Source organism: Chelmon rostratus, chromosome 1, assembly GCF_017976325.1.
Source record: "Chelmon rostratus isolate fCheRos1 chromosome 1, fCheRos1.pri, whole genome shotgun sequence".
NCBI classification, from domain to species: domain Eukaryota; kingdom Metazoa; phylum Chordata; class Actinopteri; order Chaetodontiformes; family Chaetodontidae; genus Chelmon; species Chelmon rostratus.
The window spans coordinates 31,817,238-31,837,615 of NC_055658.1; the positions used below are offsets into that span (position 1 = coordinate 31,817,238).

The window sequence follows — 20,378 nt, forward strand, 5'->3', positions numbered from 1 at the left end:
CAGCCAAACACTGTTGAAACAAAGGTTGTATGTGACATTTTCACCTAAATGTATCCTGATCTCTTGATGTCCTTTGACTGTAACAGACATCAAATCAATGCTTCCTGAGTCTGCCTGAACCCAGTCGGTGAAATTCAGACTGCCCTCCTGTGATTGATGGATATGATGGGGGGGACTATGGATCAGCCCTGTCCATCATATGAAATAGGATGCAAGTGATGATCTGAGTTTTGAGGTGCATGTCAACAGAGGAAGTCGTAAAGCGGCTTTTCAGCTTTATTATCACTTCATGATGTGTTAGCAAACATTCACCTTTTCTTCAGCAGTTTATTCCAACCTGGGTGATATTTTCAACACTGGACTCACCAAAATAACATGTTCAGAACATGGTGACGTTCTTAAAAAGATTATAAAAAAAAAAGGTTTGGCATCATCTAAACCCGTTTCTTTGCGTTAAACTGAAATAATTGCTAACAATCCCTCACCGCACAGCTAAAGCAGGTGCATGGTAACACCTGAAGCAGGATCTCAGCCTGTAAACTGTGCTGGATGATTAAAAAGGACACTTTCAGCTTTGTGTTCTTGCCTATCTGCTTGTTTATGACGTTTCCTCCAGTGGTTCAGTATCACAATCCCATAAAGTTTCTCAAACTACAGCACTGGATCGAGTCAGTCATTCCACCCTCCTCACCTGTTAAATGTCCACATTGTGCAAACCAACACTTTATGGATTCTTCTTTAAGAGTAAAAAGACCCAAAAACAGTGATTAATCCTGCTTTAACCCGAGGACAGAAGTAACCGAGGGAGCGGCAGGGGGGTCAGGGGAGATATTCACTGCTGCTTTGTTAAAACACCACATCTGCCAAAAGGTCTATGAACACGACTCATGTCAGGGATGATGGCTGAATGTGACTGACGGCTGCTTCCTGTCAACACAGCGAGAGTTTCGTCGCTCTGACACAAACAAGCGCAGCAGCAGCTTCTGGATCTGCAGGGACACGAAGCCATGCGTTTATCATCCATCCATCACATCATGTGATCTCTCTTCACCTCTCTGAACTCTGAGTCTGCAGTGGCCTGGTCGTACTTTTCCTTCAGGCACAGGAGAAGCCGCAGGGTCAGAGGTCACCTGACGGACGCCGTCCACTTTCATTCTAATTGATGAGGTGATATGATATGAAACCAGGTAATCAATCATCAACAGGAGACGCAATCCCAACATATCCCTCACTATTATTCCACCACCACCGCCATCACCACCATCACCGCCCCCACACCCACTGCTTCCTGTTCTTCCCCGGTTGTCATGGAGACAAATGGTTGTGTGTAACATAAAAGGCACTTGCAGCCATGCGGAACGTCATCAGAGGCAACGAGTCAACCAGATCTAAACCACGGAAAAAATCGATCGAGGATCAATAAAGAACAAAAGGAAGTCAGGAAGGAGAGAACAGCCGAACGAGGGGGCGCCACCCATCAATTACTTCAGCAGCTAATCACACGCCAGCGCTCAGAGACTGAAGTCACTGTATCCCTCCATCCTCTGTCAAAAAAACGCTGCTGAACTACACTGATTGATTGTTTTAAGGGAAGCACAACTGATACCATCATTATTACATACGCTGGTAAGCCACATGTCGTGCAAGCCTAAATTCTGAGGAGGGCAAAAAAACCCCAAAACAATAACATAATTTTCTGCATGTTTGAAGACTTTAAAACGTCACTACATCAGTTTTTGGAGCTCAGGAATCGACCTCTGCTGGATAAACGCTGCACATTCACTCACAGAGTTTCAACGTGCTGCTGCAGTGAATGAAAACCAGCTTCTGCACACTGCTGCCACTTCTCTCCAACAAGAGCTACGTCTTACATGGCTTAAGAAGTGTGGAGGATTTAGTGGCATCTAGTGGTGAAGTTGCAGCATGAGTCAGTTTGGTTTGTCCGTTCTTGGGCCACTGTAGAAAGGTGGCGGTGCAACAGGGAGGAGCTGCCCCCTCTGCAGATATAAAGAGCTCATTGTAAAGTAACTCAATGATCCTTATTGTTAGAATGAAAACATAACTCTGAATATTATATCACATCTCTGCCAACAGAAACCCTCCACACAGGACCTTTAATTCAGAGAACACAGAGAATCAAGCCACAGATCAAAGGAACCAACATCAAACTGAATCACTGACTATAACGACTACAACCTGTGATAGAGCTGGAAATAACATTTACACAGATCCATATGAAACAGGATGCTATGCTATTACAAGTCGCATCAAGCTAGACAGCTAAACAGCCAAACTGAATGGCTACTAGCTTTAGCTGGTGTGAGCCGACCATACTGAAAAGCAAACTGTGCCTGTGTTTCTCAAATGTAATGAAGCGTGTCTACCTGACTGCGTTTCATTTTCACACGTTAAAACAGGGAATTGATGCTCTAATGCAGGTGCAGAGGCTACCTGATTTCATCCTGCAACCATCTGGAAGAAACCAACGCCACAGGGGGAGGGGGTGTGTGGCTTTTTGAGGTATCTATGACATAGTTAGAAGAATACAGCTGCTATTTCCACAGAGCAGCATTAGCCTTCATTTGGTCAAATTGAGTCAAACGTTCCCTGTGCTTTTAGCTCCAGTTTGGTCTCGACCGACTCCCGAGGGAAATATCTGGATCTTTACCTGCCAAATGCTCCACTTTGTTCACCGGCTAGTCCCCACCTCTGCCTGCTGCTGCAGAGACGTGAAGAGCGGTGAGACTGAATCATAAAGGTTAACTTACTATAAAACCAAAACAATGAGCTAAAAGACGCTAAAATGCTCCGCGGAGCTGAGGTGGGCTGTATTCTCCGTGGGTTTGTCACTACGAGCGACGCCTCTCATGTGATCCACTGTTAATCTAAAAATATTGATTACATCTGTGTTGAACTGGCTGTGACAAAACCATGGACGGCGTCAGGATCATTTTCTACCGGTGCTAAGGGGGGTCTTGACCAATACGTGAGGGTGCTAAGAAAATAATCGATTTTCATGATTGGTAACTTTATAAAGAGGTTCGTGTTTTTTCAATAAAAGCAGCTATATGATACACAGCATAAGCATATTGGAGTATTTCTTTAATTGAATTTGGCCAAAGAATATTCAATAAAATAACTAAGCCTCATACAAGCGACCACAATAAAGCAATGGCTAAAATGTTTCACGTACAAAAGTGACAGATTCAGCACCGCACAGCGGCCATGCGCCTGCCAATAACCAGACAATAGCAGTGCAGGTAGTGCAGAGCATGTGCGTGTATCCATGGTGACAAAACATGCCCCCCTGTCCCCTCACACACACACATAGGCCACACTCTGGGCTACACTAATCAATGGGAAACAGGCAAGCGGGGATGGATTGGAACTCGTGAACTTTTTAATGCTTTTTTTAACTTAAAATAAATATTAAAATATACAATTAAATTATTGAAATTGTTTTTTTTAACTTAATATACATGTATTATAATATGAAATAAAATTCTGGAGGGGCTTAACTGGGGCTAAACAGATTTTTGACGGGGCTATAGCACCCTCTAGCCCCAGACAAAACAAACCTCCCTCTTTGACAACAAAGTGTAAATCCTTATCTTATTTTGCACACGTACCCTCATTAACTCTGAGCCATTGTCTTTTAGTTTCAGGTGCTGCTGCTGCTAATAATTCCCAGTGAGGGACTGGGAATGAGGGGATGGAGGGCGGCTCTTCCTGCCACCATCTCTTGGGCTGCTGTACTCAGGAATTGTTGCTATGGCACCAAAACTCAGCTGTTCATTGGAACCTGAACGAGGCTAAAATTGACTCTGTTAGAATTTACAGAACTATTTATACGCTGAAAAAAATGACGTGAGAAAATGTCTGCTTATGCTTTGGCGAAACCGCCTGATGACACAGACCTTCGGAACAATCTGACATGCACATTCGACAACACTTTGGCGCCGTGCACTACACGACATGTCACTGGTGGCTGTAATTTGCCACACATGACTCTGAATAATAAGGCAGAAAGAGAAGCAGAGGGGGAAATCATGTCTGACTTACAGTACGCGCCACGGGCGATGGATAGAACAAGAGACTGTGTGGGGGCAAAGAGGGAAAGATATGAAGGGGCGGCTGGGGGGATAGACAATGAATATAATGAGGAGGGGAGAGAGGAATTAGATTAGGGGAACGGCACAGAAGGAAGTGCAGATACAAAGAGCGTGCAGCTGAAAATGGAGAGAAAGGAAGTGAATGAAATTAGGTGTTGTAGAGAGGATGAAGAGCTTAGAGGGGCGCAGAGGTTAGACGGGAAAGATGAAAATACTGTTTGAGGAGAGAAAAAGAGTGAAGAAGAGTCAGAAGAAGTGGAGAGGATGTGACCAATTGTTCGCGGGGATGGTTAAATAAAGAAAATGAATCTTTATCTCTCTGAAAGCCCTCTATCCAGAGAATGGAGCACTCAGAGAGGATGATGGGAGTTTTCTGTGCCGCAGCTATGCTTGAATTCTTTTCCTTTTGTTACATGCAACAATGGTTATCAGGCTAAGCTGTGGTGTGCACGCACGCACACACACACACACACACATGGTCAGACACTGAACTGACACATGATATTATCAAATGGCACGGCCACACACCCACACAGTGTCCTAATTAAGAGCACACGCAGCAGCACAGCGTAAGCGTGCCTCATTCAGCTGTGGCAATCGCTGTTTATTAGCATTTGCTCTTCCCAGTTGTTAATTTGGCTCCTAATGATGGTGTTTTCAAGCGGTTCCCTCTGCTCAATTGACAAGCATGCAGAGTGCCCACTCTCCTTCCTGAATGTTAGACTTGGTGCGAATGTAGGCGCAAATAAAAAGATACACACGCATAAAAAGGGATTTCTCATTAGCAAAACCTTAATGAGAAAATGTAATTATCTGCTACAAATGCTTCGTTCTACAGTACGCTCACACCTGCATCACCGGCATACAAGAAACTGCAAAATACACTACATGGCCAAAAGTATGTGGACACCATTAACATCCATTAACATTTATCCTCCCTGCAGCTTTAGAGACTGCTCAGTTATTCAAGCTAAAACAATGCAAAAAGTGTGAGCTGTGTGCTCTGTACACCTTTGGTCTGGCCTTGTTTTTCTTGGTTTGGGAAAAGTAAATCTTCAATGCAGCAGCACACAGTGATCGTTCAGACACAAAGCAGCTCCGGAAAGAAACCGTTTTCCCCGTTTGGTGTGGAAGAGTCCTGACCTCAAACACATCCAGCACCTCTGGGATGAACTGGAACACAAACTGTGAGCAAGACCTGATGAGGCAACCTCACTACGTCTCATGTGTCCGAATGGGAGAAAATTACCTGCAGCAGGTTCGAACACCTGCAGGAAAACCTCAAACCACGTGAGTGGAGGCTGTTATAAGCAGGTGAATGTCAGTGGAGTCAAGAAACACCAGGTTGTGTCCAAAAGGCCTGATACACTCTCACACTCTAAAGAGTTTTATGAGCTTCATCACATTACTGGAGTTGTGCGATGGAGCAGTTTACATGTTGTCTTCTGCAGTTCCTTCTTCTCTCCATCTACCTTTTCAGTTACCGATTTCCTACATTTCCAAGAATGTCGGCCACTCAGAAAACAGGCATAAACTTGTTGGATTCAGCTCTTGGCTCCATGTGTAGGAGGAGAATGCCACAGCGATAAAGATAGTAAGAGCAAGAGAGCGAGTTTTTCCACTCGAAAACAAGCGAGAGTCCACAGCATGTCTAGTGGCTGCTTGTTGTTCTGCTGCTGAGGCTTCTGTCAGGAGAAGAACTGCTGTTTGTCTCCCGTACAACAGATTTCTGCCTGTCTGTGTGGTGGAGGCTAGAACAAAACGTTGGCTGCAGAAAGCGTCCCTTCGTCAGTCATTCTGAGCGAGCTGAACCACTTCCTGTCCCTGCTTTTTTTGTAAAGATATGATGAGATTATTATGTACTGTGGATATTCTGTTGTTTTTAGACAGAATCAATAAATGCACTTCCATGCGTACTTGTATCCAAGTGAAGCTCGTGTTTTTTGAGTATCCCAGTATCTCAGTTTTTGAGGAACCTGCATATGTTACCAGGAGGAGACGCTGGGACGTGGCTCCGGCAAGAGAACGCAGGATCGTACGGCAAAAAACTGAACGTGGCTCACCTGTTGTCTCATTGGCCAATCGAATACATGTATGTGCACATTCCTGGTCAGTTACTTTGCTATGTGAGCGCTGTATTTCTACAGTTTACCAGGAGATGGTTGAGGAAAAAATGTGTGACAATGATCCTTTATTCAAACAAACTACCTGAAGCAGCTCGTATGCTTTTATCCATACCAACAAACTTAGCTGACACGTTTGCTGTATGGGAGTCAGAAACCTAAACACTGTTATGATCGTGTATACAGAGATATGAACAGCCACATTTGTTATGTTCCATGTAAATGTCGCATCCCAAACATGATCAAAACCAGGATGGGTGTTAGTGTGCTGCTAATTTCTCACCCAAACAACAACGCAGCTCTCCAACATCATCAGCAATCTATTTAATAAGAGCTTAATGTCGAGTTTTCCTTTAAATCTCCAGTGAAAGTGATGATTGTTGGATGATTGTTATCTAATTTCCACATTCTGAATGCAACAGAGCAGATTATTGATCCCGGATTCTGCTGCTCTCAAATAAAAGTGAGAGGAATAAAGCTTCACGTAACATCCAGCCATACCTCAGATATACATGGAACCAGTTTGCAGTGGGCGAGAGCAGGCTACACCCACAGGGCTGACACAGAGGCAAACAAGCATTCGCGCTCACATTAACACCGACGGGCAATTTGTTTCAGAGCCGTCAATTAACCTGCACGTCTCTGGGTTGTGGGAGGAACCGAAGCACCTGGAGGGAACTCACGCAGGGACGACCTCCACACAGAGAGACTCAGCCGGGTTCAAACCCAGGCAAACGAAGGCTGCTTCACAGGCTGCAGACCAAACACCACAGCTGAGCGTCACACTCTGACTAACAGCGTGATGTGATCTCCGCTCGGCCCGGGCTCGCTCCCTTCATGAAGCGCTCCGGCTAATGAAGCGCTCCACTGGAGTGGCTGTGGAGGATAGTCGAGGACCCTGTGGGACTGCCTTTCATAAACGCCCGCCTGAATAAGGCTCTTTTGTAACTCAGGCGTAGGTTATGAGTCAATCATACCAGCAAGGCAGCTCTTAGCGCTGCTGGGGCTTTTTCCCCGGGATGGATGTGCTGCTGCGGCGAACACGCTTCAACCATTACCAACACAAACACACGAGTCCACATGCACGCGCATACATGGAATACCAGCTCATGCAATCATGCACACACACTAAAGCTTTTCTACTTCCTGTATAACTGTGCATCACTATTTCATGTACTCCGGCTGTGAAATAACGAGAGATGACAGGTTCATAATAGCAGCATCACTGCTTTCTTCTGTCACGTGAAAACTTTAACAGCGGTTTTGAATATTAAGAAAGTTATATTCCTAATATTCCTTTAGAACGTCCTTTCAGAACAAGTTGGATAAAGTCAAAACTGCATGCACAGCTTTTCAGCGTTCAGCAGATAACACACTGTGTCTTCACATCCACGCTGAATGACTGAACAGACGCTGTCGAGGTTCAATGCCTGCTTTTGTTTCTCCTCTTAACGCTGTTTACCTGAAACAGATCTAATGTTGGCCAGAAAGACATTTGCAATCCCTGGTTACAGCTGACCTTGACCACTTTGCACTGTTGCCATGGTAACAAATGAGACGAAGAAAATGTGCTGCTACTGAAAATGCTTTCCCCGTGCCGAAAGCTGAAATCGATCTCCTATAATCGCTTGCGCGTGAAAAGCACAGTGAAGAAGAGAGCTTGTGGCTTTCGCTCTACCTGAAATGGACTCTGGCTGTTGTAGTTCTTCACTTCTTTGTCGGCTCCACGAACGAGCAGCACTCTGGCACAGTTATCCTGAGGAAGGGAGAGGAAAAAACACGTTAAAACAAAGCTGAGAAAACGTGTCAAACAACAGTGAAATCCTCTAATTCTCCTACTTTGTTGAGGGAAAAGGCTGATTAGCTTCCAGTGACATTAGCAGAATTTTCCAAAAGCAAATAAGTGAGTGGAGCAGGACCAGAGTGGCCGAACGTCTCAGCATCCCAACACTGAAACAGGGAGGAAACAACAGAACATCTACTACCTACATGAGGAATGGAGCTTCACTTGCTGTTAAGTGTGTATCTATTGCTCCACTCAAAGAGAAAGAGGGAGTGAGAGATAGATAGAGAGACAGAGAGCGAGAGTGAGAGAGAGAGAGAAGAACAGAGGGATGGAGAGTGCTGAGGGGTTTGAATCTACTGCACAAATCGCCCACAAAGTGCTCAACCACGCATGTACTGTGCACACACACATGAATACAAATACTTTTTTTAGATCCACAATAAGCTATTGAGAGTTGAAAAATCGCTCTGAGTCTCACACGGATCCTGATACGCAGCCATAATCTGTTGGCATGACAAATATCTCTGCGATTAGACATTTAGACGTCTTATTTTGAGACATGCATGAGTGTGTTATTTTTACTCGTGGACGTTTCCATCCGGAGCGCAGCAATCCCACGACGTCGTTTTCTTCTATAGAAGCTTTCACTGTACAAATGTGGGAATGTGTGACAAGCTTCAGAGCTGCGAGTCGAAGCTTTTCGGCTCGTGGATTGTGATTAGAAGCAGGGGACAGCAGCGAATGTTGGGACTGGAGAGACGGAGGGACGGAGTGCGAGAAAGGTCAAATGTCGAACGTCCACGATGCCACTCGGACACCACAGAGACTTCAGCTTCAGGTGGTGCTCTTCATGTCGTGTTAGTGAGTGTTGATCACTGATGGAGGGGATGAAGCACAGAGGAGGACTCTCACCAGAAGTTTTCTACGTTGTTATGAGTCTCTGCACTGGAATCTGCTCAGAGCGCTCCATCTATCAGGAGATGGAGCGCTCATGCATATTTATGACGTACAGTATAACAGCCTAATAACAGAATAATCCAGGTTGCACCAACCCCCTCTGTTTCACAGATGCAGCCATCATTAACATCTCCAGCTCTCCAGCTTTGAGTGATAAGACTGGAGATATTCTACATTTTTATTATCACCAACAAGTCCCACAAAAATACCAAAACCAACCATCGATTAATCCTGCTGACAAGTATCATCAGCGTATCTGATTCCTCTGCGCCTGTGGGCACACCTGTATTCACATCCACGCAACATAGCCTCAATAACACGCTATCACTCTAAACATTTATTTTTATTCGCTAATGAAAGTCTGACGAACAACAGTGAAATATTTATTCATTAAATAATCAGTTAAACCAGATAAAACTAAAAGTAAGGAACTGAGAAGAGGGGGTGTGTGTATGTGTGTGTGTGTGGGGGGGGCTTTAGTGTTTACAGGATGTTAGCTTCCCTGTTAGCCGAGCTGGGCTCTTGTTGTCCATGAAAATACCCAAATCAACAATGAATTGATCCCACGAACAACACACTTAAAAAAAAAAAAGATAAATTTGTGAATGCATTTAAAAGATTTTCCTTTTGAGCAGGAGCTGCTGGTTCATGTCTTTTCATTTGTTGTCAATAAGAAAAAGCAGAAGAATGGCAGCTTTAACCTTTAAGAACAGATTTCACATTTAAACTGAGGCTCCCACAGCTCCGAGCACTGACACAGGTGCAGCGTTTCACACCTGCGATAACTTTCCATGTAACCAACAAACAGAAGCTGCAGAAAAAGCCTTTTCAGGAACAGTCGGGAGCGCATGATTCCTTTTCTATAGGAGGATAATTATCTGTCTGAAGTGGAGCTAAATGCCTGCTTTGATTCAAACACAGCAGTGGGCTGGTTCTGATTCCAGGCTGCAGCTCTCTGCTAACTGGCCACGCTCCAAGGGCTCGGTGTTAAATGGTCTCAGAGGCTGTTCAAGCAGGGGTCAGAGGCTACTGCTGACCTTCAGCTGGAGGCGATACTGACTGTTTTAAGTGAAGTGCTCTTTGAGGCGGTTCATCTATTCTGAGCACATTCAGATAAAAACATTTTCCTATTGTCAACAAATCTCGTGAAAAGGCCAAAACCAACAACGTGTTGACGCGTCTCTCAGCGCTCAGCCTCGCTTCCTCTCTCTGTCGGAGGGTCAGCTGCTCGCTGCAGGTTCAGCAAAGGTTACTCAAAAAGGAGGAAATAGTGCATTTTGATCATGGACAACCCCTTCCGTCCCCTGCATGACACAGTGGGGGCCCTTAGCAGCTCCTTCAGTAACAGACTGCTGCATCCAGTGTGGAAGAAAGAACGCTACCACAGGTCCTTCATTCCATCAACTGTCAGATTATTCAACTCCAGCACCACCTAACATAACACTGTGTTGATGTTGTTTGACAGATTAAGCTCATATCCTTACATTTTGTGCAATATTACATATTTTTTACTGTTTTGTATGTTTTATTCTCCTGTGCAATAGTAGTAACAGTATTTATTATTATTTTTAATCTGAAGGCATCTTACATTGTTCTTTTTTCCACAGCTACTGGGGCAATAAATACTTTTTACATATTATTTATATATTTTTTTCCCACATATTTTATTTTTCTTTTATATAGTCAATTTCCATTTTGCTTGTATAATATGGACATAATTAAAGTCTACTTTTTATTTTTTCTTATGTTTCTCTACCTCTGCTGCGGTTTTTCTTCCCACTGCTGTCACATGCTGCTGTCATGGCCAAGTTTCCAGAAGTTTCATCTTATCTTATCTAATAAACATCTCAACATCTTAAACATCTGGTGCGTTAAAATAAACTTGAAAAACTACCGTAGCTTTCATGGTAACGGAGGAAACTGTCAGCCAGATAAAAAATGGGTTGAGATATTAACCAGGAACAGAAATGTGAGGAGAAGTCTGTCTGTAACAGCTAACATACATTCACACATCATAAGAATGAACCATATTTAACTTTCCTCATGAAAATCAGAGAGCAGCCACAGTCAGAAGCTCGGCCAGAGGATGTCAGAGGGTTTCACTGTTCTTTGCAGTCAGACGTCGACAGTACGGCTACACTTCGGTTGATTCTCCGAGCTGCAGGAGGCCGGCATCGCAGCGTCAAACACGTGAGCACGATACATAACATGCAAAGAGAACTTTAATAATTCCTCCCATGGGAGAAAGGAACAGAGAGCCTGCAGGGTGTGTGCAAACACAGAACTGAATGAGACGGAGTCGGCAGCAGAAACAGCAGCAGAAACAGCGGCGAACAGGCGAGCACTGAGCTCTGAAGGCCGTCCAATCACGCCTGTGAGGTCGAACAGGTGTGCTAAATGTCAGCTGACACAGGAACACGTGTTCACCCGCTTTAGTTTATCAGCTCAGGTGTTAGTTTGTTGTTCAGATTTCCATCTCAGCGACTCCGCTGCTTTTCCCTTTTAAGGACGGAAAATGTTTATTCGTGAATATTTTATCGCTCACTTCCCTTCAAACTGTGCATGTTTTACTTTTCTTTATCGGATACGTACAGTTCAGTGTGTTGCTCCACATTTCTCCCACTTTTTACGACAGACTTGACAGAACTGGTTAACCAACTCAAAATAGCACCAGGTCAATCCAATCGCGGTGTGCGCTCTCATTCGCATTACACACACAAACACACACGTCTACAGGAAGCCGTGCGCACACGCCGCCTGCTCACCTGGTTGTATAGGGCACAGATGTGTAGAGCAGCGTTTCCCGAGGCGTTCTGGGCGCTCATGTCTGCTCCATAGAACAGCAGATGCTCCAGGTGCTGCACATGGCCGTGACGGCAAGCCTGCACACACACACACACACACACACACACACACACACACACGCACACACACACACACACACACACACACCAACAGTAGTTCACAGTCAAATCAAGCCTTCAACATCTAAAACACTTGAGCAGTTGCAGTAAGAGGCCTTAAACACTAGATGTCAGTGTGCTGCAGAGGAGACAACGTTAGCTGTAGCCTCAGTTTGAACCCAGTCATCAAAAGATGGGAGGATATCTGAGAACGCACAGAGGCAAAGCTTAAAGGAACGCACAGCTCCATCGTGGCAGAGTGTTAAAGGCTGTTACAAACTGAGGAAGCTCTTGTTTTAATGAAGCAATTTCCTCCGCAAACAGCAGGAATGTTCGGGGCTGTGGCGTCAGAGGCCAGTCTGCTGTTTCAGGAGGAGGGATTATTTTTGAAATGGCCTATTTACACTGGATCCTCTCTCAGAGACTGAGACGTCTGCAGAGGAAAGACAATAACACAAATGCTGCTTATCACCCAAAGCAGGCTACAGTAATAAAATGTTTGTCATCATGTGAGCAAAGCAATGAGTTGTGTTATAAAATAAAGCTTTTGCACGTCCAAGCTGAACGAAGTCAGACGCTTTATTACTGTTGCACTGATCTCACATCAGCTGATTCAAATATTGAAAACTTTCTGTAATGTGTTAGGTGTGATCTGAAAATTCGACTCTTTGTTGACGCGGTTTTCTGGGTTCAGTTCAGTGTGATGCTTTAGGAGCTATGAAGCATGAAGCACATTTATTCACTTGGTTTCTAATGTTTTGATAAAAGCATCTCAGCATATTAAACTCTATGCTGAACTGTCACACAGAGGACTGCAGATTATCACCCAAATTATGTGTAGTTCATCTGGGGAGGACGCAGCTTTCATGTGCTGATGAAGTTCTTATCAGGCTGAGTCAGCTTGGTCACAGAACATTGCGACAAAAACGACCTAGAATCAAATGTAAAGAGATAACAGCGGAGGTCTGCTCTGCATCCATCAGCCTCGGCTCTACAAGTTAGCCTGCTGACAAGCTAAGCTAAGATGGTGAACATTATCCCTGCTTCGCATCTGCAGGTTAGCAGATCTTATTGTGAGCATGTTAGCGTGCCGCTGTTAGCATTTAGCTCAAAGCATCATTGTGTTCACAGCACAGCCTCACAGAGCTGTTAGCCTGGCTGCAGACTCTTTATCCTGCTGCTTGACTGATGACAATTAAAATATTAGCAAAACTGTTTGTGTAGCACAGATAGTTAATTGCTGGTCAGTTTGTCATATGAAGCATCGCAACATGTGATGGGCAAGCAAATAAAAGTGATTGTACCCAGAAGAGCTGTGAGGCTGGCTGGAGTAACAGAGGACAGGGACTGAACTAGTGTGACGTTTACGAACGAACTGGTTCTTCTGAACGACTCTTAAACATGAACGATGGGAACCGAGTCGCAGCTGGGAACTGTTCTTTTTTTTCAGAGTTACATGGGGAGGAGCGCTGCCCAGCTGCTTGTTAGATATGCAAATAGCATCACGCCACCTTGTGCACGCTGCCTTCACGTGAGTCAGTTACAAAAAAAAAAGCAAAGCACTGTCAAAGCAGAGTGATGTGGTGCCACCCTGTGGAATATTTACAATTAATCCAGATCAGACTTTAAAATCTAATCCACACATATCGAATCATGTTATAATCAATATTTCAGAATAATTTAAACTCATATCGGTGGGATATCTAAATTCATTCCTTCCAGTGGTTATTTCCAAGATGACCAGACTGCCTTCTTAAAACTTAAACTTAAAACGAGTCAAATGAGCCAGTTTTTTGAACGGCTCTTTGAAAGGAACGGCTCACCAAGATCCGGCTCCCCTCAAAGAGCCAAAATCCCATCTCTAGATTGAACTGTCCAACAAGGACAGTGATGTCATGAATTTTAATATTGCTGATTGTTTTACAGTTACTGTAGGTTTTGTTTCTATGTTGTGTGAACTAGTGATGGATGACGAGGTTTCTAAATGAACAAACACAACCTTGAACTCTGAACCAGCAGCTGCTTTCTGCCGCTCGCTGTCCGCCCTGACAGCCGATCGTTATCGCGTCTCAAACGGGACAGATTGAGGAAGGCAGAGATTTTGGAAGTCGACGGGGAGAAAGATAAAGCCGATGGCCTGAATGCACACGAATGCGTGCAACACACACAGTGCTGCGTGGGGACGCTCGTAGCTTGCCGCTGCTGCAGGGCGGCTCTCTTCAAACGGCTTTATCTACTTGGATGGTTAACAGCTGCCAAGACGGTCGCCCACAGCCGGGGAAGGCTGCGTGTGTCTGCGTGTGTGCTCGAGCAATGCTTTCCCAACACAAGCTGTTGCAAATAACAAACAGCCAGAAATCCCTCTGCGCTCGTGTGTGTGCGCACCTGGTGAATCAGGTGGTGCGCGTGTTTACCTGGTGAACTTCGTGCCAGCCGTTCTCGTCCTGGCAGCAGACGAAGGCGTGGTGGTTGAGCAGGAGCTCGCAGCAGCCGGGGTCACCTCCCACCACCACGCTGTGATACAGAGGAGTCAGACCACGACTGTCCTTGTAGTCTGGTGAAGCTCCCAACTCCAGCAGCGTCTGAGGGGGGGGGCAGGGTAATAATACTCATCATTATCATAATAATAAAATGTATTTCTTCAGTTCTTCCTTCAAACAAACGGTACAAAGTGCTTTAATGTGTCACAGAAGTACAACTGATTAAATATCAAAGCTGACAAAAGATTAAAAGGATAATTGAGGAGAGGAAGAAGAAAACTGCAGTTACTAAATGATACGTTCATAAAAGTGGGCTCGGCGCTGGGTTTAAAGGATGAAACAGATTTGTGGTTTAAGCTCCTGACAGCAGAGTCTTTCCTCTCCTCGTCTTTAGCCTCCACGTCACCAGAACAGTCAGGGGGGTCGTTATCTGATCATCATCTCATCGTGCTGTTTGGCTAAAGTCTGATGTCGCTTGTGTTTTGCGAAAAGATCTGCGAGGATGATCTAGGAAATGTAACTTGGATGAACCCAGCGTGCAGGTGAGAGCGGGCGTGAGAAGATGAAAAGGGAGGCGAGCAGGATCCTTTACCGTGAGCGTGACCTGGTTCTTGGAGCGCGCCGCTTTGTGGAGGGCAGTCATGCCGTCTTTGGCTCTGAAGTCCAGGTGGGCTCCCCCGTTCTTCAGCACCTTGATAATCTCCACCACGCTGTCCAGCTGAGCTGCAAATGTCAGCGGACTCTCTACAAAAACACAGAGTATTTGTTGTGAATGCAACCTGTACTCAGACGTGTTCATGATGTCCTCCCTTACTGACTGCAAAACGGAAGTAAAAACCTGGATCACCTCAAATTTCCTCAAATTAAACAGTGACAAAACTGAGGTTCTCCTCATCGGCACTAAATCAACACCATCCAAAACAGACAGCCCCCCCCCCCCCTCCCCACAGGTTAAGAGTCTGGGTGTCATCCTCGACAGCACTCTGTCTTTCAAATCCCACATCAATAAGGTTATCCGGTGTACTTACTTCCACCTACGCAACATTAAACGCCTCCGCCCCTCCCTCACCCCCCCATACCACTGCCATCCTTGTCCATAGCCTCGTCCCTTCTCGTCTGGATTACTGTAATTCCCTTCTATTTGGTCTTCCTGTCAAGTCACTTCATAAACTTCAACTGGTTCAGAATTCAGCTGCCCACATCATCACCAGAACCCCCTCCACCCACCACATCACTCCTGTCCTTCAGCAGCTCCACTGGCCCCCCATCAAATTTCGCATTGATTTCAAAATCCTCCTGGTAACATTCAAGGCCATTCATAACCTGTCAGCTCTCCTCCACGTCCACACCCCCTCTCGTTCCCTCAGATCCTCCTCTACTATCAACCTGTCTGTCCCCTCCGCCCGTCTCACCACAATGGTCCAGCTCTGGGACTCATCACCACCCGAAATTAAAAACATTGATTCATTTTCCTGTTTTAAATCCACACTCAAAACTCACCTGTTCAGACTCGCTTGTCCTACCTGAGGTCAACTGGTCAGTCTGATTTTATCACTTCTTTATTTTATATATTTTATTGTGTTTTATCGTATTGTTGTTGGATATTCTGTGTGATGTAAAGTGTCCTTCAGTGTCCTGAAAGGCGCTTTTAACAAATAAAATGTATTATTAAAATAGATCCAGCAGGAAAACCTCATAAACAAACCACAGCTACAACCTTCCTTTAAGTAACAGCAGCGAGGCCCCCGGCTCCAGGGACCGACACCGACGATGTGATGACACAGTTTGTTTTTCTCTGGTTCAAACCTCCGGGGAAATGTCTGCCTGCACTTTCCTGTTTGCTCGGTTTAACTTCACACCGAACAATCGCAGCTGAAGTCACGTGACGCAGGCAGTTAATAACCGGACGCGGCACCTGGGGGCCGTTTCATGGCCAGTTCAGCCGTGCTCGTTCCAGAATATGTCGTCTTATTTTCTGGTAACTCGCAGGTTGAAATAAGAATCAGAAGAGGTGCGTTCCAGCCAATCAAAATAAAGCGATCCACTGACTTTGGTGGTGTAAAGTTGAGGCTGTTTATTCAAACTGCTGCTTGAGGTGCAATGATCTACATTGACTGTGTGCCAGTGGTTTGCACCCATGCATCTCATGTGCTAGAAGCGCTTCCCCAGCAGTTAGTGGAAGCTAACGGTTCGTTCCCGGCTCGTTTCGTCAAAGTGAATTTCCAAACATGACTCGCAGCTGCATCATGCTTTTCATAAATAAGATCTATTTTGAGGTTGTTTGCTGCAGTTGGCTTACATTACACTCCGACTTCTGGCAAACACCACAGTTCACTTGAAGGAAGCCTGAGACTCATTTCAGCCTCTTCACTGTGGTTAAGTGGTCGGCACTGAAGTCTGAATGGCGCCGTACTCACCTCCAAAACTGAGCTAAAGGTGCACGCTCCAGATTTTAAATAAAGAGCGAATGTGGTCGAGGTTGAAGACGAGGCTGCGGCCTGATGGATGAAACTACGAGCATGTCGCTGAAGGACGGCGTTCTGCTCTTCACTGGGAGGTTTTCGTTTCGGTACGTGTCACTGCTCAGGTTCTGATGTGAACCAGGCTGAAGAAATCAGGTCAATTGTCAGTCACAACTAATTAGACTAATAAAAACTGCTGTGATTAAAACATCGTCAGACACGTCTATCTAAACGAGGTCATCAAAACAAGCCGCTCAGAGACAAATGATGTGTCCTAATTTCAAGATATACTGAAATACTAATATACACCACAGCCCACAGAAATATGTTTTTGTACTTGTATTTTGATTTTTTTAGATGCATACTGACTTTTCAGCCATTCCTAGGTGGACGTGGAAACCACTTTGGTCCAGACTGAATATCTATAACTATTGGATTGACAGCAAGGAAACACACACTCACATCAAGATCAACTAAATATCACTGCTGATCACATTTTTCTTCTTTAACGCCATCATTCAGTCAAAAACTCAAATAACCTCAATAAATATTAAAATAATAATAATGATAATGAAAATAATTAAATATATCTCCATGGTCCAGGATCAGGATTATCTGATCAATGCTCAGAATGTGTGTTTGCAGCCAGAATACTGACAGCAGAAGCTTCCTGTGGGTTTTTTCCCCCCCACTAGTGCTTGCACAATATGATAAATTTGTGTTTTTGTATTGACATCTTTCTCAACTGTAGTGACACGGGCATGAAGCTGAACATTCACCAAAGCAGAGGAAATCTCCACGTTTGTTGTGACGGATCAGCTCGATCGTCCAGACGTGCTGACCGCGTGCAGACGTGAGCAGCAGGAAGAAGACGAGCGTTTATATTTTCTTTTGTTAATCACATGGACGGCAGAAATCAATGCGTAGTAACAACAGTCCTAATCCACAGCGACGCCTCTCCTCATCAGCAGTAAGGCATTCATTTAACAATCGCTCTCAAAGCCCATTAAGACAACCTCAATTCTCTGCTTAATAACCTTTTCTCCTCTCACTTCTATTTGCCTCAATAGACCAGTTGGTTTCTGGCCAATCTCTCCACTGCTAAGAGCACCTGCACTATTAAAATACTCCTGACATATTCATTAAATGGCCATAAATAAACATAATTGTCACACTTAATACTCAGGTAAACCAGCGCTGCTTATCAAATGACTGTAATGAGCTTTTACCTTCAGGCCACTTCAGATGATTGCTAGTTATTCTGAAATCTGTACTCTGCAAAAGCAAACAGTGTCGCATTCAAAGGACCCTCTTCAGACAGGATGGTTTCTTTGGCTCTTTTTAAAGGTCGAACACAAAGGTTTCCTTTCTCACAGAGTGCTCTTCACGTGTCCTCATTGGCTGATTATTGTCCCATGAACCTGTAATGTGAGCACAGCTCAACCCGACTCCCTGCTCATGCTTTCCTGTCAGTCCTACACATCACTGACTCACGTTCCCGTTACTCCAGAAGTCAATATGACTGATTAGAAGGCCGTGGGCGGGCTGAGCAGGAAGAATTTAAGTGATATTCCAGTCAAATCATGTCTTTTGGGTAGTAAACGCTTGCCACCTGTAAGCTCGAAAAACAGGTTTAAAAAGTTAATAAGCTGCTCCTTTGCAGATGGGACTGTAGTCATCTGGAATTCATGGCAGTTATGATGGATTTCAATGTTAACACAGCTGGAAAAAAGTACTAACTCATCATCAAAATGCAACACTTCACAGCGAACACATCTTCCCTGGACCTGCTTTACTCAGCTCCACCTCACCCTCTTCCCCCTTAATCTCCCAGAATGCCTTTGGACAACGGCAGGAAACATGCTCAAGCTTTCTGTTTGACATCTGTGAAACTGAGAGCGCTGCTTTGTGAGCGCGGTCGTTTCTGGTCCACTGAGGCTGCTGCTGAGAACGATGCGCGTGTTCCTCCGGCTGGATTTCACTCCAATATCGAAGCCGAAGCTCCACAGCCAATTAAGTCAAGTGTGCAAATGAGTGGATGTTGGTGTTGGGAGTTATTATTCATGCCATGATGCAGCCTCCCCAGACAGGACTCCGCTCGGCCCCCTGCGAGGACTCCTAACTATTATCTGAGCGGAACACCTGCTCACTTTGTCTTCATGGAACATTAGTGAGCTGTGTTGAGAACACATTGACATTAGGACACAGCTCATTACTCCGGGCACTGGCTGCCCCCCCAGTTTGGCTGTGTGTAAAAACATGGAGCCAAGTCTTGGGCTACAATAACTCTATTTACTCAGGATGCAGCAGGCGGAGTTAACACGCAGGTAAACACACTCCTTCACTGCTGCTGGGAGGGGAGCGTCCTCCACTCCAGCGGCTCGCTGCTTGGTACTGTTTGAACTTCTGCATCAGTGTTTCTTAGCAGAGCTTGACACCAGGACCAAACTGCCCTTTCTGTTACAGTAGAGCTTAACATTGCAGCACCATCAGCTACAGCCTGTTAGCTCCCACTGTGTCTCAAAGCATCAACTCACCCAAATTACAAACTCTGACACATTGCTACTCGCTGTCGGTTTATGCGTCCCGGTTTTGAGATATTTGCCTCTTAAACTGGTGCCATCCCAATTCAACAGAGGTGAATTCATTTTTTGTGCATCACAAACTTGACTGTTACTCCACTGACCTCCCTGTCCACAGTCTTCACAGAGACTGGTTCTTTGTACGTGGATGCACTGCTCCGGGTCTGGAGGTCAATCTGTGGAACACCTGAGTGAACCGTCACTACCAGCTCTGTAGTGCATCATCATCATCACAGGATGGATGTTTCGATGCAGCTGCAGAGTGGGACCGGCGACATGCAGGAAGGATGTCCTGTGTTATCTGGTGGAGCATCATCCTGAGGCCAGTCTTGCTGTTTTCTCTCTCGACCCTGTTGTGGATCAGGTCTAATGATCCTCAGACCCATTCAGATCCACTACCCACTGTCTGGGTTCAGACGGGTTTGTCGCGTATCTGTTTCAGATCAGGACTGTTGACCCACAAAGACCTCTGGGACCTCTAATAGGAGATTCAGCCTGGCTCGCTCTGGAAACGACACCCAACTGTCTCTCATTACGTGTTCACCTACATACTGTACAAGTAATTCTATACCTAAATCCACGCTGAGTGTCAGCTAAGCCTGTGCAGGAAGCGGCCACACTGAGAATATCTTCAGGACATTTGACAGGACTGTGACCGGAGGAAGCACTTTCTGAAACAGCTTCCTCTTTCCACGTTTCAGGGGTTTTGTTTCTAACAGCCTACTCTTCATTTTCAGGAAGTCATGAGTTCCACTGATGCTGAGTTTAAAGTCTGAAGTTTTGTGCAGCCTTACCACCAGTGTCACTGTCATGGTAGTTGGGATCGAAGCCTCTATCCAACAGCTTTGACACTTTGTCCACCTGATTATGCTGGATGAGGTCCATGAACTTCCTCAGATTGGCCTGCACAAACCAGAGAAGAGAGAGATATATTACAGCGAGAAGAAAGAACAAATGGTGGTGGGTGTGAGAG

At 45.2% G+C, this 20,378-nt stretch overlaps 1 protein-coding gene across 2 annotated transcripts in view; it reads right to left on the minus strand.

Annotated features, from left to right (window-relative positions):
* The window catches only part of LOC121606397 (SH3 and multiple ankyrin repeat domains protein 2-like), a 198,406-nt gene that overhangs the window by 98,266 nt on the left and 79,762 nt on the right, over window positions 1–20,378 (minus strand). For both annotated transcript variants that reach the window (XM_041936707.1, XM_041936698.1), the window contains exons 5-9: window positions 20,200–20,308; window positions 14,954–15,105; window positions 14,296–14,463; window positions 11,744–11,860; window positions 7,914–7,991 (exon numbers count right to left, since the gene is read on the minus strand). In XM_041936707.1, coding sequence (XP_041792641.1) covers window positions 7,914–7,991; window positions 11,744–11,860; window positions 14,296–14,463; window positions 14,954–15,105; window positions 20,200–20,308 — 624 coding nt within the window. The remainder of the gene's footprint in view (window positions 1–7,913; window positions 7,992–11,743; window positions 11,861–14,295; window positions 14,464–14,953; window positions 15,106–20,199; window positions 20,309–20,378) is intronic.